The sequence below is a fragment of the Aspergillus costaricaensis genome, assembly GCF_003184835.1.
Source record: "Aspergillus costaricaensis CBS 115574 unplaced genomic scaffold BO79scaffold_10, whole genome shotgun sequence".
In the NCBI taxonomy this organism is placed as follows: Eukaryota; Fungi; Ascomycota; class Eurotiomycetes; order Eurotiales; family Aspergillaceae; genus Aspergillus; species Aspergillus costaricensis.
In genome coordinates, this window is record NW_020291810.1 from 670,231 (window position 1) to 685,767 (window position 15,537).

The window sequence follows — 15,537 nt, forward strand, 5'->3', positions numbered from 1 at the left end:
GCCGCTAATGCCCGCCGTACTACACGGCATTTTGAACCAGCTTCTTCAAGAAGCGGAGGATTCTCTTACTCTCCTCCTGACTCAGCGATCTAACGCTTAACTAGTTCAGACCGGGTAATCCACCCTAACTACTTCCATGATGCCAAAACTGTGGTCTTGCGCCAACTCGGCGAAGATGAGTATTTCAAGCCGACTTATGCCGACTTCTCACGTCGCCAGATTAGCCATCTGGAACCCCCGGAATCACAGCACCAATGCCATAACGACAGCTACCCGATCCGAAGATGGGCTATCCTCACCGGCCCCCTCTACCAACTCCGTGCCGCCACGATGGGCTGCCCTAAAATCAGCGAAGCCCTTCTCGGAATTTCTGACAGATACCTTCAACCGCCAGCATGACTACCTCCGCATCAGTGTGACCGAGCGATGCAATCTCCGCTGTCTCTACTGCATGCCTGAGGAAGGCGTACCATTATCTCCACCGGCTCGTCTCCTTACCTCTCCCGAAATCATATACCTCTCGTCGCTCTTCGTCTCGCAGGGTGTGACCAAGATACGTTTGACAGGCGGTGAGCCTACCGTTCGCAAGGATATCATTCCCCTCATGCAGTCGATCGGGGAACTGCGTCGCAATGGCCTTCGTGAGCTCTGTCTGACAACAAATGGCATCTCGCTGCACCGGAAGCTGGACGCCATGGTTGATGCCGGGCTGACTGGGATCAACCTTAGCCTTGATACGTTGGATCCCTTTCAGTTCCAGATTATGACGCGGAGAAAGGGGTTCGATGCGGTGATGAGGAGTATAGACCGGGTGGTTGAATTAAACAAGGCCGGGGCTGGGATTAAGTTAAAGATCAACTGCGTGGTAATGCGGGGGATCAATGATCGGGAAATCATCCCTTTCATCGAGTTAGGGCGAAATAACCCCATTGAAATACGCTTCATCGAGTACATGCCCTTCGATGGCAATAAATGGAGCCAGGGTAAGATGGTCTCTTACCAAGAAATGCTGGCAACCATCCAGGAGAAGTACCCCGCTCTTCAAAAAGTGCCAGATCACAAGAACAACACAAGCAAAACGTATCAGGTTCCTGGCTTCAAAGGCCAGATAGGCTTTATCACCAGCATGACGCATAACTTCTGTGGTAGCTGCAACCGGTTACGCATTACATGTGACGGGAACCTGAAGGTATGTTTGTTCGGTAACGCCGAAGTATCCTTGCGAGATATACTCCGGAAGGAAAACAACGGGGAGCCAATCAGTGAAACAAGGATGAAGGAGCTGGAATCGGATGATTTTGTCCGGAGAGAGGAGCTGCTGGATCTCATCGGAGTAGCGGTTAAGAGGAAGAAGGCAAAGCATGCTGGCATGGGTGAGCTCAAAGATATGAAAAACAGGCCGATGATACTTATTGGTGGGTAAGCATGAATCTGTCAAATATCTTGGTGTGATTTGTCTTTCTTTTGGGATTGGCCACTCCTTGGGCTGGCGACACGACTTATACGAATCATGAAGAGTGCATAATTTTCTTACTACTGGCAGACCGGGCTGATAGACATGAATAAGATAGTAATCCATTCTTCACTATGAAATGCTACTATATACTACTTTGTATGTAGCCATCCCCCCATTCACGTGACTGTTGATGCCCATGACATGTTGCGGCCCCATCGGAGCTCCTAGTGTCTGTCACGTGGGCGCCTAGCGACTTTTCAGCCCAGTCGATCGATGACCACCTCTCCATCTACAGACCGACGCATCCCCAAAGAGTCACCTCCGGGTCCGAAACTATGAGCTCCAGGACCTTGGTCGGGCTGCGATCGACTACATCGACACACCTGCAACGCAGTGGTGTTGCTGCCGCTGCTGCCGTCAGCAGTAGTAGTACTAGTAGTAGTGGCAGTGCCCCGCGTCGATGTCTTTCCTCGGCTTCCGGTCGGCAAGTGCAGCAGAGTGCCGAGTTCTCCTCCAGCAGCAAAACTTGGGATCGCTTAGGTCACCGCGCCAAGGAGAAGCTCCTAGACCGCGAATTCTTCCTAAGCTTGTTGAACTCCGCCTCAACCAAGCGTGAGGCCAAATCTTATTTGGCCCGTCTCAAAGCTCAACATCAAGGAACTACTCCCCTGAAGCCGGCCGCCAAGCAATCCGGAGTATCGGAAGCGACAGCACCAGTGTCGTCGGGTGCCAGTTCAACCTCATTCTATGGCGCCTCCCGATCGGTCTATGACAGCCCCGTCTTCAGACATGACTCAACTCCAACACCTCCCCTTCAAGATGTGTCTGAGCGCCTGCACCTGGCCCTGGTCAAGATAACCACTCCGCAGCTTCTCGATGACTTGACCGTCAACGGCGTGGCCAAAACCCTCTCGCAGCTGAATCGTCTGGGAATGGCTTGTTGCGTGGTAGTCGACCCGGGCACAGCAGGCGATCCTAACAAACTGCGGAGGATCGCGGCCGAGCAGGCAGATCGCATCTCAACAGCTGTGGATGCCCAGCCGGACTCGAAATCAGCTCACATCGACTCTGTCCTATCCGTTTCTGCGCTGAACCCTGAGGCACCCAAAGTCTTATCCCGGAAAGTACTGCTCGGGCCGTTGCGCGATGGTCACATCGTGGTCTTGGCCCCCATTGCTTATACAGAAGACGTTCCTCGAGCAGTGACGGTCTCGGCCAGCGATGCCATCCTGGCCCTCACCAAAGAGCTGGCCGGACTGGCAACAAATCCTGACCCTGATGAAGACCCAATACTGACGGCCCAACGGATCGCGACCCTGCAGGAAGAAGTATCCTTGGATCGAGTCATCCTCCTGGACCCCTTGGGCGGGATTCCTGCTTTCAGTGGGCCTCAGACGTCCCATGTTTTCATCAACATGGAACAGGAATTCGACGATATTGAGAACGAGTTGCTGCGGGTGTGGCAGTCAGCAGCATCTGCAAAGAATAATCTTCCTGAAGAAGGTTTACCGTCCATTGCTGATAGCAATCCTCTCTCCAAATTCGCCGACACGGAAGTCGTCCCAGTGCCCTCTAGTCAGAAAGCGTACTCCTCGGACCTAACTTTGGATACAAGCATGGTGGAGGGCCACATAAATAATCTGCGACTAAGCCAAGCCGCACTGGCGATGCTACCCTCGGCATCGTCTAGTATCATCACCTCCCCACTCGAAGTTGCGAATTCAGCACAGAGCCCTGGAGGCGCTAGTCCAGATGTATCAGCTGTTGGAACCCGAAGACAGAGGAACCCGCTCATCCATAATCTTCTGACCGACAAGCCTTTGCTCTCGTCTTCTTTGCCCCTAAGCCGACGTGCAGCCCTAAATGGCGGAGGCGACTCGATTGCTACACAGGCCTCCCATACCACGTTTGTCAAGCGAGGCATGCCGCTGACCATCATTCCGAATCCATGGCTTTCACCTTGGACGGCCAGAGATCGGCCGCGTCTGGGGCTCGATGATCCCTCGATCGACCTGCCCCGACTGGTCCATCTCATCGAGGATTCCTTCAATCGCAAACTTGACGTACAAGACTACCTCAACCGCGTCAACGGTCGTCTGGCTGGACTCATCATTGCAGGTGAGTATGAAGGAGGCGCCATCTTGACGTGGGAGCTTCCTCCCGGGGTAGAGGATGATGGGAGTGAGGCGAGCCAAGCTCGCATGGTTCCCTATCTGGACAAATTTGCCGTTTTGAAACGTAGTCAAGGTGCCGGTGGTGTGGCCGATATCGTCTTCAATGCGATGGTCCGCTCTTGTTTTCCGAATGGCGTGTGCTGGCGCAGCCGCAAGGACAATCCCGTGAACAAGTGGTACTTTGAGCGCTCGCAGGGGACATGGAAATTATCGAATATGAACTGGACCATGTTCTGGACTACTCCAGGACTGACGGACGATTCTCAAAAGTTTCGGGATTACGAGGCCGTGTGCCGCAGTATCCAGCCGAGCTGGGCTGATGACACCGGTGTTGTGGATTGATTGATTCCCTGAACATATTCTTAAGACATGTATATACCCATTCATCGCTTGTTCATTCGAAGTGAGGACCTCGGCTCTTCGTACTTATCTTCTCGTCACGAGCTACATCAATTCCAACCTAATCCATTTCAAGTGTGATTCTTTGACCGTGTTAAAGTGGGATCATTATGATGTTTAGTGACGAGAAAGTGATCAACTGAGTAGATCCAGGCATACTAGCTTCCAGAATTAATTACACGGCATCCAACCGGCCAATACGGATATGTAATATACAAAAGGATCTCAGTATAATAACCGTGGGCCTGTAGACTTCGTCCCTGTTGCGGTTCATAATCGATCGAGAGAACCATAAAGAGCATACTACAATAGCAAAGAGTAAGGTAATGATCAATAGATACTCCGAGCTGATGGAGCTTGTCATGTCAGTTCTATCAGCTCTGGGGGTGCTAAGAACGTAGTATCTATCAAACGGGGGAGGAAGAGGGATGAATGATCCATCCATCATCCATCATGGATGCCGAGGACCACTTCCCAAAGCGGACTAGTGCTCGTGCGGAGGTCTTCGTACACCAATTGGAGACACGTGGTTGGTCGCCCTGGCTGACTCAGCCCCTTTTCCCCCCACAGGGACCTTTTAGCAGATTCCGATAAGACAAGCAAGAATTTCGGCAATTAATCTCTCTCCTGGCCTTTTTCGATCGCGCGCTTCCAGAAACGCAAGGAGATCTTCGGCCTCCAGCCAGACAGAGCTGCTTGCTTCTTCCATCATCTTTCCAAATCAAACGGTGTGGGGTTATTCTTCTCAATGACTATGCACTTATCAGCGCTTCCTCGCGATTAGCATCCCACCCTCCTCTCCTCCCCCTCCTCTCTCTTTTCCCCCTCGTTTTCCCCTCCCAGTCCCCGAGAGATTCAATGCCCGTCCTCGGCCTTGCGATCTAGCCGGGTCCAACGAGTGTGGATGACTTGCTTTGGCACAAAACACTGTTGAAACCACCGATCATCTTGCAGCTCCCTCCCGATCTAAAATCCTACCCACCTCTCGGTGTTAGTCCGGCATTCTGACCTGTCATATTCGCCCGATAAAAAAAGAAATCAATCGCCATCGCTACCGCTTATGATCTTCGGTTTGCGCCAACCATAAGACACAATTGGGGCGCATCATGCCGCCGACCACAGCACCCACCACTGCCACACCGAAGCTGGCCTCTCCGGGTTTTAATGCTGGCGCCAGACCATACCGGTCACACAAGGTTAGGGCCTGCGACTTGTGCAGGAAGCGCAAATCGCGATGCACCGTTGATATCCCGGGTCAATCATGCCTATTGTGCCGCGTTCAAGGAGCGGATTGTCACTATCAAGAAGAGACCAATAATGATCCTCCACTCACTAATGGCCATGAATCGAAATCGTGGGTCCCAGATCACACGCGCGTCTCGTCGCTAGGACAGAAACGGAAGCATACCCCAGACGCAATCGATTCCCCGTCGCACCCCAGCCGCCGCCGCGCTTCCAGCATCGCACATTCGGACTCAGCTTTAGACCGTCGGAGAAGTGATTCCAGGAGCCAAGGGGTCGATGACCCCCATAATGAGTCGGTCTTAATTGTTGGTCCTGTCGTGGCCGAGGATGCCCAGGTTATCGAGAGATACATGCCGCCGGAACGGACCAGCAAATCGGTCGAACCAAAAAGCCAGCCATACAACGTCTACTCGAGCGATCCTCGGAAGCCCATTCTTTACACTACTGTATCCCGGCGGAGGCAGGGTATGCGGGTTGGAGTTCCTCCCGGGGAAAATCAGAAGGAGATTCTCGAGCAGATCCTTGGCCCCTTCAAGCGCGACCTAGTCAGACTGTACGCTTTCCCTTCGAACGGATCCCGAAGGTAGTTTGAAACCCCATGCTAATTCTTCTTCTCAGATTCATCGACCGGTTCAATGCAGCATTTCCGATCTTCGATGGGGAAACTTTCTGGGAGGCGTTCTTGTCGGAGTCCCCAGGAGACCCGCCAGCGTCGCTCTTATGCCAGGTCTATTCAATGTCGCTAGTCTATTGGAAACATACTCCCAAGCTGGCCTGTCATCCGAAGCCAGATCCCCGGTACGCGGTCAACATGACTGTCGCTGCGCTCCACGAAGAATTCTCGGCGCCTGGGCTCTCAACAGTCAGTGCAGCCCTCATCGATCTTACCGGTCGGCCCATCTTCTCAATGACAGGGAATGCCATCAGCTGCGGGCGCATGATTTCCCTTGCACATTGTCTCGGACTCAACCGCGATCCAAGTCACTGGAAACTATCCCGCCCTGAGAAGAACCACCGTATGCGGCTGTGGTGGGGCGTCGTCATCCATGATCGCTGGTAAGCCTACCTGACTTACGCCCATATATGGATCTGGCGTCTCACTAACATACACTCAGGGGGAGTTTTGGTCACGGAGTGCCTCCTCAGATTGCTAAAAATCAATATGATGTTCCTCTTCCAACGATTGAAGTTCTGATTCCCCAGGCTTCTCGAACCCCGGAGCGCGTGCGAGCTGCGCATTGCCACATTGCTCTGTGCCGGCTCACTGAGATCTTAGGCGAGCTACTACCCCTTGTATACGGCTTGCAGTCTCGAGCGCACCGCGAAACGACAAAGAAGGTGCGACAGATCCGCACGGATCTTGACGCGTGGGAGGACTCTCTCCCCGACTGGCTCCGCAACCCCATCAGCACGAATACCACGGAGGAGCGCATCTCCGGTACAAGCAGTCTGCAGCTCGGCTTCCTTGCAGTGAAGATGCTCGTAAGCCGTGTTGAACTCAACGTGTGTACCATTGGGCCCTATCTATTCGATTCGCATCTTTACTCACTTTGCCTAGGAGGTCAACAACGCCGAAGCAGATAATCCGGAGGCGCGCCGCTACTTCCAGACCGAATGTCGGCGATCCGCCGAAGAAATCGTGCAATTCATCTCATCCCTCCGGAAGCAGAATTTCCAGGAATTTTGGCTCCCATGTATGCCGCATCCCCAAGATATCCTGCATGATCCGGCATAGTAAATGAGACGGCACTAACAACTTCACAGACAGCGCCTTCCACCTAACCACAACCGCCACCCTTCTCGTCCGTTGCGCCCTCGAAACCACCGACCCCGAAGTGGCCCGCTCTTGCCTAGCCAACGTCGAAACCTTCCGATCCATTCTCCGCCGTGTTCGCGAAGAAGAAGACTGGGACGTCGCCGACATGTGTCTCGATCACTGCGAGCGTCTCCTCAACCGCCTGAACAATAGCACCGGCACCACCACCAGCGCTGAACATCCGCCCACTTTCACAGATCTCGGCCAGCCACCGGATAGCACCCACCCTCATCGACTAGTGAACCCCGCCGCCATCGCCCTCCCAGAGACACAAACAAACAACGATATTGTCGACGACATGATGAGCATCTCCGGGACATTCGGCACGATGGATGGCTTTCCATTCGACATGACAGGGATATGGGATGTTTCCGTATTCCAGGATGTTAATCTGACATAAAGGGTGCCGCTCAAAAGAGGATATAATAATCGTCTGGCCGCTTGCTGCCATCCTCCTCATTTCAACTTAGGGAGTGAAATTTTTTTTTCTAATGTTTGTATTTGGTCTAACCGGCTACAAGGGTTGTATTCAACAACAGTACGTGTGGATCGAACATAGGATGGTGTGTGTGGTTTCGTGAAGTTTTTATCTCATATACCCAACTTCGTTTGCGTGGTTTGTCTATAGGGGGTGTGATTGAATAGATTTGGTGTCTGATTGTATATATAATACAGGATACAAGTGTCATACCGCAATGATAGTATTCATTAGTAGTCACAGTATACTGATGGAACTTACCAATGAATGTAATAGGCCTCGTACTAGTACCAAGATCTATGCAATGGATCGCACGCGTCGCGGCATAAATATGAGGCTTCGAGTAGATTTTATAAGACTCCAATTGGCCACCCAAACAGCCACCCAAATGACGCTCTAAACAATTCTCCAAGAAGCTATCTAAACGATCTTCGAAATTATCTTTCAAGTAGTCCTCCAAGCAGCTCTCCAAGCAGTCCTTCAAGCAGCCATCACCTGGCTGGTGTGGCGGTAGCATCTCCCCTCATTCATATTTCTACTTTCAGTAAGACTATGCTTTGCTTTTTTTGTTTAGTTATGTTTAGCTATGGTGATGACCTCCCTACGTCGTAGCATGTGTTGCTTCGTAAATTAAGTGTGAATACTGCGAGTTTGGGGAATTCGAGGGCATTCCGGGCTATCTTCTTAGCTTCAAACGGTGAAGCAACATGCATAGCTAGCATCTTCCTTAGCGGGCGCGATCTTCTGATATGAAATGAATTGAATTGAATCTAGATAGACGCTTGATGTACACTGCAAGAAAGGTAAGGGAATGGATAGGGGAGAACGGTACATAGACAGCACATCATCATACGATTAACGAGGAAGTGGGCTGGTATTTCCCCCACGCCTAAAGCGTTCAAGCAAGGGATGAGCATTATTTTGACTACCAATGTGGATAAACCGTCTCGGGAACCGTGAAATATCTTCCAATGATTTCTTCTCCAGAACCTCCACCAAGGTATTCGCCCTGAAAACCTTACTAATGGCTGGATTTGTTGCATAGTATACCACTTCACGACCGAAAGAGTCGATGTATCTAACCCGGAAGGCTAGACGTAGGGCCGGATCATCGTGAGCTTCAGAGCTTGAGGTTGCATATAGACTTGTATGTATTTCTCCCAAAGGACAAAGCTCTAGTTTGATAAAGACCATTTCATCTAAGATATCCATATTAGCCGGGAACCGAATCTCGCAATAGTAGATATAGATGTGGCGCTTGAGCTGGTCTTAAAGCTTATAGCTATATTCACGATTTCGGACGTCTTCATTCTTCCACACCACACTTTTCACGCCCTGCCGCTTCTTGTCACTAGCCCCAGCGATGACGGGCTGTGCAGCAGTGACACCGACGGGGTCAAGAAAACCTTCACCTATAACTCTGGCTGTAAGGCCTTGAAGGATATCAATGGGAGCTTCGTAGTCCCTATCTCCTGCCTCGGGCTGACAGTGTTCTACCAGTCCTTTCATTTCTGCTGCGCCCGTCTGAAATTCTTGACCCTGCAATTGTGAAAAGCATTTCAGTGCTGCAATAGACTCCGGATCAGTGGATGGCGCATCACTTCCTCCTTTATCAGAGCTAGTAGAACATCTCTCCTTGTCTTGAGGCCGCGGTGACTCCGCACACAGCCGAGATAAACGGTTTCTGTAATCTACCTCCCGCTCGTCTAGATGCTTGTGAACAAAGTCTCCTATCTTCCGATACTGCTCCACATTGAAGGATTCATGAACCCTCACCCTTTCAGTGGCTCTCCTGCTGGGCTGCGGGCTTCTTTCTTTGGATTCATTCCCATCACTTTTCGGTCTCCTTGGAAGGAATTTCAAAACCATTAAGAGGCCGCGAGTAAGTGAGCCAGCAATCTTCTCTATTTCCTTTATATCTTCAGTTTGACCCATGTTTCTTCTGGCTAGCCAGAGCCGGACACCCTCGTTCACAGTGTCAGCAGTCAGGGCTTCTCCTCCGAGTCTTTCTTTCCTTGCTTGGCGCAAGATATAACCAATAACGCTGCTGTTTTCACAGAAAAAACGGTCTAATATCGTACTTTAATGATGGGATGAAGTTAACTGCAAACCTCAAAGCCTCACTTATCTTGATACTATGTCTTGTGCTAACGGACCAGATCTCTGCAGGTAGAGGAGGACAGCAGATAAAAAGACGATTCCGTAAGGGGTCACGATAGAGTGGGTAGTCAAATCCGCGTAGAGACAGAGTATGGTGCGAATTCCTCACAATGGCTCGTATAAGCTTCTCTGATTGAGGCCCACATAGGAAAATAATCTTAGCTTGGCTGGTTGCGAGCAAAGTTTCATGGAACTTTCTGGCATCAGGATCTGTCAGAATATCATGACCAAGATGCTTAAGACCTATACTCGTAAAACTCTTAAAGTCGTAGGTCCAGATGAGAATATTTCCCTCAGTAAAGCCACATCCATCTAGAGACCATGGGATTGTGAGCATGTGCTGCTTGTCATCATTATTACTAGCTCTCATGGGCGTATTTATTCGCCCCTGAAACAGCAGCATAGTCAAGAATTGCGGCCACTTTGGAGGTCAAACTACCACAAAAGGGTATATGAGCCAAATTTTCACTGAAATCGGACGTTTCTTGTTGTAGCTGGAGTGATTCTCTGACCATGTTAAAGGCCTCTTCGTCATTATTCAAAGCGAGTTGTAATGCAGCGTCGAAATCTCTCTCGAACACAGCCTTGATACTTTCTTTTCCTCTATTCTTCTCAGCAGCTGCCTTCTGTCGTGAGTTGAAAACGGCCCAGTATTGGATCTGTCGATCTGCTGCCTTACTGGGACCAATGTTTGCCTTGGTCCGAAGTTCTTTGTTCAGGGCCAAATTTCCCTGCACGAGCGGTGACATTATATTAAGACCCCATCCCAAGGTTGAGGCCTTACCATAATTCTGGTACTTCGATCCCAGTCGATTCAACATTCCGTGATGGGTCCTGAAAGCTCTGCAGAACAGGGCCTCAAGTAGATTGCTGCAGGCTTGATACCATCCATCAGTCACCGTGTCCTTAGGAAAACCCCAAAGCTTGATAAACCTAGCATATCGATGACCGTTTCCTATCCACAGACTAAAGTAGTAGAGACTTGCTGTTGATCCCTTGATAATTTGCTGGGCATGTTGGCACACAATCCGCCGCCATGATAAAGAGCATCGGCCTATATATAACCTCCACCATAATGTATCTCGGTCATCACATACAATGCTTGCGTAACCTAAAGGCATATTCCAGGGCTCATTACTATCAATTTGTTGACAGACAATTGCGTTCAGTGCAGTTCTTGTTACTTCATGGCCCTGGAACTGGATAATGTGTGGACTTATAAGGTGGATCAGAGATTCTGTTACTTTCTCCACACCACCATGCTCATCGATGATCTCAGGGTAATTGCAATGAGGCGATGATGATAACATACACTCTGACGTATTCGGGCAGATTACTTGATGATGCCCTTTAATTTTGCATCTTCTGCACGTAATCTTCGTGCACTTGATGATGTTATGGTCCCCTTTGCAGTAGATGCAAGTCTTAAATCCAGGGCAGTATTTATCAATATGCGCCAAGGACTTGCAGTATTGACACGCTCGTTCCGGGTTATAGGACATGATTCCAAGCCAGTGTGAGCTCGTGCCGTGCAAATGATTTCCTATTGTTTCCTGTGTGGCTGTAGTATGGGATGAGGAAATCTCCCTATACCAGTGTGTGTGGATTTGGCAAGTAATAGAACACTTACAGTGTTAGCTTTCACTCGCCGAAGCTTCACGGGGCGACGCACTAATATCCCACTACTATGGGTGCAGGGAGATGAGCCTTCCCGGGAATCCTGCACCAGAAATAGGCAGCTGCCAACTGCATCTACACATCGTGTGTCACATGCCTCATGTGACTTTTCCGTGGCGTGATCATTGTATGATTGAGACCACTCCTAAGGCTACTATTACTGTGAGCCCTGTTGAGCTATATTGACAAGACATGCCTAGGAAGGATGAGGTCAGGGGACATCAACTAGTTAACTAATCATTGTCATGTCATCCTGACCAGGGTCATTCTCGGAGTCTGATACGTCACATAATATGACATGGGATGACCGAGATCGACCACACAGTTGATGTATTACAAGGATTCAACAGACCCACTGATAAAGCTATCGGTTTCTGCCAAACGTACTAGAGTAGTAGGAGAGGGGGAATAACTATTTACGTATGACCTGACCCCTTTCAGTTCCCTAGTCTCACGTGAGGCACAAGTTGCCACAAAGGCAAGCTGATATTACATGGTAGTGAGCCTACCCTCAGCCAGACAGGCCCCTGTGGCGCAATCGGTAGCGCGTAAGACTTGCAAGTACTCCCGAGGACCCCTTTACAGCAAACACGTTACTAACTATCTCTGCAGCTAGATTGAGATCTTAAGGCTGTGGGTGATCCCCACCAGGGGCTATTCATTTTTTTTCCTTTTGCATGAGGGGTCTCCGGGAATGTGGAACACACCGCACTTGCGAAACACCCGCAACGCGCGCTCCCGACCACACGGCCCTGCCACCGATTTGCATACAACGATTTCAATTTATTGAAAATCAAGCGATTATCAACGTATCATACAGATTTGTATGTACAATGATGCTATTCAGGAATAATATTAGAGATTAAGAGTCCCTGAGCGGGATGCTGCATATGGGCCATTTCTAATCGAAAGAGGCCATCTTCGTAGCGCCACCAACTGCTTGCTCGGTCGTTGTATTGGGATCCAGAAGGGATCGGACCTGTATAGGTAGGAACGCTGTACGCAGGTGTAGGGATAAGCACGAAAGGTGCCATTCGAGGTCTTCCTTCAACATCAATCTCTCGCTGTGCATAGAGGCCGGCGGGAGCAGATGTATAGGATGCCTGTATAGGTGGACTATGTGGCAGACTAGGTGCTTGGCTAAGCGGCTCACGCGTTAGAACAGGTGTAGGAACTGGTGTAGTGATTGCAGGAATACAACGCCTTTTTGCAGGCACTGTAGGCGTATCCTGATCTATATCTGCCCGTTGCTTCAAAGCATCAGATTTTGCTGATTTTGCTTGCTGTTTCGCTCCGAAATAGGCGCTCACATCGATCATGAGCACCCTGACAAGCTTGACTCCTTCAGACAGCGAAAGACCAAACAAAAGGATAGATTGGCTCGTGCTCAGCGACTTCAACTTGCACCACCCCGCGTGGCGCGGCAAAATCGCCGAGTCAGACCCAGAGGCAGACTTTTTACTGACCCTTGCAGACGATGCTAACTTAGATTTATGGCTAGCTAGAACCAGACACCATCACCTGGAAGTGAGTAGGATAGCAGACTATAATAAACCTGGTCTTCAGCACCCCCGAACTTATAAGCAGCATGATTGTGTGTGAAGTGACCCCGGCCCGGCCGTACACAACAATTCTGATCATCTACTGTTCAGGCACGCTCTCCAGCGGGGAGCAAGCAAAGGGATGCAAAATAATGCAGCCAAAGTGGGCTGTATTGGCTATCTAGATCGCGCAGTGAAACGGGCGCGAAGAGGTCTTTATCACTACCTCAACATCTACCTGAACGTCGTCAAATGCCTCGATCCATGCCCCAACACACGGACAAGCGCATGCTGCAGGGAGAAAAAGACAATTGGCTAGCAGTGTACCGGTATAAGACCGGTCTATTTTATCGTTGAAGCGGCATAAATCTCATTTCTGCATCGTTCATAGCTCACTACCCTACTACCTTTTAAGACTCTTACTTCCTTCCTGCGTTCAAAAGACTGCGTATCAGAGGTCATACTGAATTGGACTGTCATCTTCTCTCCCGGGTAGCACGGCTTTTGTCTGAAAGGAATTTTGTTTCCTGGGTGGAAACGCCTCTTCACAGTGAAATCTTATCTTGACCATCAGACGATCATCCCTCCGTCACAAGACGCTTGGAACAGTCGTTAGATGAACAAGTTATTTCGGTGCTATCCTCGAATATTTCTAGCGTGCAAGGACAGGATGTGGCATGAACGGGACGCTATCACAGGAGACAAGCGATCTACAAGTATTATCAAGACAAGAAAAAATAACCTCATGTAACAACAGTAGCTGCTCGCCATCATAGAGATCATCTTCCAACAGCCACTTGACCATGGAGTCCACTCCATGGTCCCTTCGCTGGCTGTTGGCTCTGCTGCATTTTGGCCCGTGACCGAGTCAATCGTGCCCCCGACGGCCACATACTGTCCTCGCCCGATTCGTCCTGCCGGTCACGTAAGGTATCCTTCAGGTCCTGGTTAAGTATACTATAAACATCTTCCAGCGCCTGTTGCGCATCCTGCGCTGTCTCTATCCCTTCCTCCAGTAGGCACCCGACGTATTCTTGTTCAGTCATGCCTGCTGCATCTGAGGCAGATGCCCATGCCTCGGCCAGGTCAACGAGTTGGTCTGGCTTGGCAGACTCTGTACTCGTGGCCTGGTGCGAAGCTAGAGTTGCTGTCGCATGTTTGAACCGTGGCTGGCGTGCCAGAATCGGGTACTCTGGGAGAAGGTGGCTTTCATCTCGCAGCCTGTTCAGAATGCGAAGAGTGGTGGCTTTTTCCTTCGCAAGCATACCCGATAGGTAGAATTTCTGTAGTGCCAATGCGCGCTGGCTCCTGGCCAACGGCTGAAGGACATCGCTAGCAAAAGCAAGGACTCCCAATTCATCCAGAGATTGTGTTTCACCTGATGCATTCTTTCCTTGCACCAAGCTAGTAGGCCGGGATGAGGGCTTTCCAGCCGGGAGAGTAACTGGTTGGCAAGCTCTGGAGGCCGCATCGAGCAGACGCTTGCGAGCATCTGCATATGCAGCGTATTGTTGTGCGATCTGTGCTTTCTTCTCCCCAAGCAGACGCACAGACTCATCCATGTCTTCGGTATGAAAGTCTCGGGAGGCCGAACGGTTCTCATTGTTTCCAGCACTTACTAATTTCTCCTCCACCCAACGCACCAACTCATTACGAGTCCGCTGTAACGCCACGCCCTTAACTGGGCGTGGAATATCTTGGGCCTCTACGGGCGCTTGTTGCGCCTGAAGTTCTTCTAACAACCCTTTCTCTCTCTCCAGCTGAGCTTTGGCCCGGATAACGGCTTTTTCCAGGTTATGCATCTGTTCTTCGACGGTAAGCCCGGTGGTAGAGCCATGTCGGGTAACTTCAATCTCTGGTGGTGGCGCAAGCTGCTGATAATGAATTCCGCTATCCTCTATATCCGCTGGTTTGGGCGTATCACGTTGTTTGAGCTCTTTGGTGTAGTGTTCGAAAACCTGAAGCTTCGCATGCCGACGACGGTCACGAAGAAGCCGCAGATATTCCTGTAACTCCGCGGACGAATCCACTGATAACTTTTCCGCCCGTGGTTTGCTCCTTTCACGGCCCACAGAAGTCACCTTCTCCACAACTGACTGATAATCCTTCCTCGCAGCCACATTCGACTGGAGCGCTTCCAGGTACTGTCTTCGCAACCCTGTCAACTCTGATGGAAGCCGCTTGACATCGACCACCGCGTCGTGGGGCACTGATAATGACAGATGGGATTGACTGTGGCATTCTGGGTGCTCGGTATTATTCCCTGCGAACTCGATATGCGAGCGAAGATATATGGTCAAAGCTTGCCGAATCAGCAGGGCATCCTGGCGGCTTTTGATGTAAGGTGCTAGAGGTTCGGCGATTGAGGGGATGTGGGTGGGTGTTGCGTGAGTCAACTCAACAGATTGCGCCATTGGGCTGATTGTTTGTGAGCAGACGTGATTATCCCGCCGACCTCGAACTTGTTGTGTTGTCACGGTAAGGTTTGTCCCTCAACAAGATAGTGAGAATACCCGTGATGTTGAAATAAGGTTCTCCTGTTGTTATGAAATGGTTGCAGACGGGTGTTATTCCGATGTCGATCACACTAA

At 50.4% G+C, this 15,537-nt stretch overlaps 4 protein-coding genes across 4 annotated transcripts; 2 read left to right on the top strand and 2 right to left on the bottom strand.

Annotated features, from left to right (window-relative positions):
• Positions 1-196: 196 nt before the first annotated feature.
• arg2 (acetyl-CoA:L-glutamate N-acetyltransferase) lies at positions 197-3,972 on the top strand (the record flags this gene model as incomplete). Its single annotated transcript, XM_025683839.1, has 2 exons — positions 197-1,419; positions 1,707-3,972. The coding sequence occupies 2 exons, from the start codon at positions 197-199 to the stop codon at positions 3,970-3,972; spliced, it is 3,489 nt and encodes a 1,162-aa protein (XP_025541466.1).
• Positions 3,973-4,684: 712 nt separating this feature from the next.
• Positions 4,685-7,777, top strand: BO79DRAFT_192269 (putative C6 transcription factor). The gene is made up of 5 exons (XM_025680883.1): positions 4,685-5,827; positions 5,893-6,330; positions 6,390-6,777; positions 6,833-6,968; positions 7,039-7,777. The coding sequence occupies exons 1-5, from the start codon at positions 5,136-5,138 to the stop codon at positions 7,488-7,490; spliced, it is 2,106 nt and encodes a 701-aa protein (XP_025541467.1). The 5' UTR covers positions 4,685-5,135; the 3' UTR covers positions 7,491-7,777.
• A 646-nt stretch (positions 7,778-8,423) lies between these two features.
• BO79DRAFT_262415 (uncharacterized protein) lies at positions 8,424-11,038 on the bottom strand (the record flags this gene model as incomplete). Its single annotated transcript, XM_025686592.1, has 4 exons — positions 8,424-8,831; positions 8,871-9,615; positions 9,650-10,116; positions 10,151-11,038. The coding sequence occupies 4 exons, from the start codon at positions 11,036-11,038 to the stop codon at positions 8,424-8,426; spliced, it is 2,508 nt and encodes an 835-aa protein (XP_025541468.1).
• Positions 11,039-12,244: 1,206 nt separating this feature from the next.
• BO79DRAFT_244456 (uncharacterized protein) lies at positions 12,245-15,375 on the bottom strand (the record flags this gene model as incomplete). The annotated part of the gene is made up of 2 exons (XM_025685374.1): positions 13,842-15,375; positions 12,245-12,885 (listed from the first exon to the last, which is right to left on the bottom strand). Exons 1-2 carry the CDS (start codon positions 15,358-15,360, stop codon positions 12,245-12,247), a joined length of 2,160 nt encoding a protein of 719 aa, XP_025541469.1. The 5' UTR covers positions 15,361-15,375.
• Positions 15,376-15,537: the final 162 nt, after the last annotated feature.